At 37.7% G+C, this 1,076-nt stretch overlaps 1 protein-coding gene across 1 annotated transcript in view; it reads right to left on the bottom strand.

Annotated features, from left to right (window-relative positions):
• Positions 1-1,013: 1,013 nt before the first annotated feature.
• LOC133622436 (gamma-crystallin M2-like) overlaps positions 1,014-1,076 on the bottom strand; it is a 1,962-nt gene continuing 1,899 nt past the window's right edge. The window contains exon 3 of the mRNA XM_061985181.1: positions 1,014-1,076. This exon is cut by the window's right edge and continues 266 nt beyond it. Within this exon, the coding sequence (XP_061841165.1) occupies positions 1,067-1,076 (10 nt within the window). The 3' untranslated portion in view covers positions 1,014-1,066.

Here is a 1,076-nt window from a genome sequence, read left to right as displayed (position 1 = left end):
GAATTATACATTAAAATAAACATATTGGAAATAATTAATTTCAAATGATCATAATAATTCATTTAAAATGACCATATTTAATCATTAAAATAATTGCTTGTTTATCAACAACTTTAGCATTTTATTCATTACATTTTGAAGCTCTCAGAAGCCAAGTTATGTTATATTCCGTAAGATTTATTTATGCAAGTTTGAAGTATCAATTATCTAAATACAGTTTTGTTTGCATATTTTCAGGATGTAGACACACACATATATATATATATATATATATATATATATATATATATATATATATATATATATATATATATATATATATCCATCCATCCATTTTCTACCGCTTATTCCCTTTGGGGTCGCGGGGGGTGCTGGAGCCTATCTCAGCTACAATCGGGCGGAAGGCGGTGTACACCCTGGACAAGTCGCCACCTCATCGCAGGGCCAACACAGATAGACAGACAACATTCACACTCACATCCACACACTAGGGCCAATTTAGTGTTGCCAATCAACTTATCCCCAGGTGCATGTCTTTGGAGGTGGGAGGAAGCCGGAGTACCCGGAGGGAACCCACGCAGTCACGGGGAGGACATGCAAACTCCACACAGAAAGATCCCGAGCCCGGGATTGAACCCAAGACTACTCAGGACCTTCGTATTGTGAGGCAGATGCACTAACCCCTCTGCCACCGTGAAGCCCATATATATATATATATCTATATATATATCTATATATAGATATATATATATATATATATTATATATATATATATATACATATGTATATGTATATGTATATGTATATATATATATGTACATGTATGTATATATATATATATGTATGAAATACTTGACTTGGTGAATTCTAGCTGTCAATATACTCCTCCCCTCTTAACCACGCCCCCGCCCTCAACCACGCCACCGTCCCACCCCCGACCACGCCCCCCACCTCCCGAAATCGGAGGTCTCAAGGTTGGCAAGTATGTGTCGCGGACAAATGAGAGGAAACAGTTATAGTTTGCAGGAGTTTATTTATGCATTTACCGACGCATTGAGAGCGGGGACTAGAACTCT

This window comes from Nerophis lumbriciformis, linkage group LG23 (assembly GCF_033978685.3).
Source record: "Nerophis lumbriciformis linkage group LG23, RoL_Nlum_v2.1, whole genome shotgun sequence".
NCBI lineage: Eukaryota > Metazoa > Chordata > Actinopteri > Syngnathiformes > Syngnathidae > Nerophis > Nerophis lumbriciformis.
Note: the sequence above shows the minus strand (reverse complement) of the source record. Positions and strands in the feature narration are given on the sequence as shown.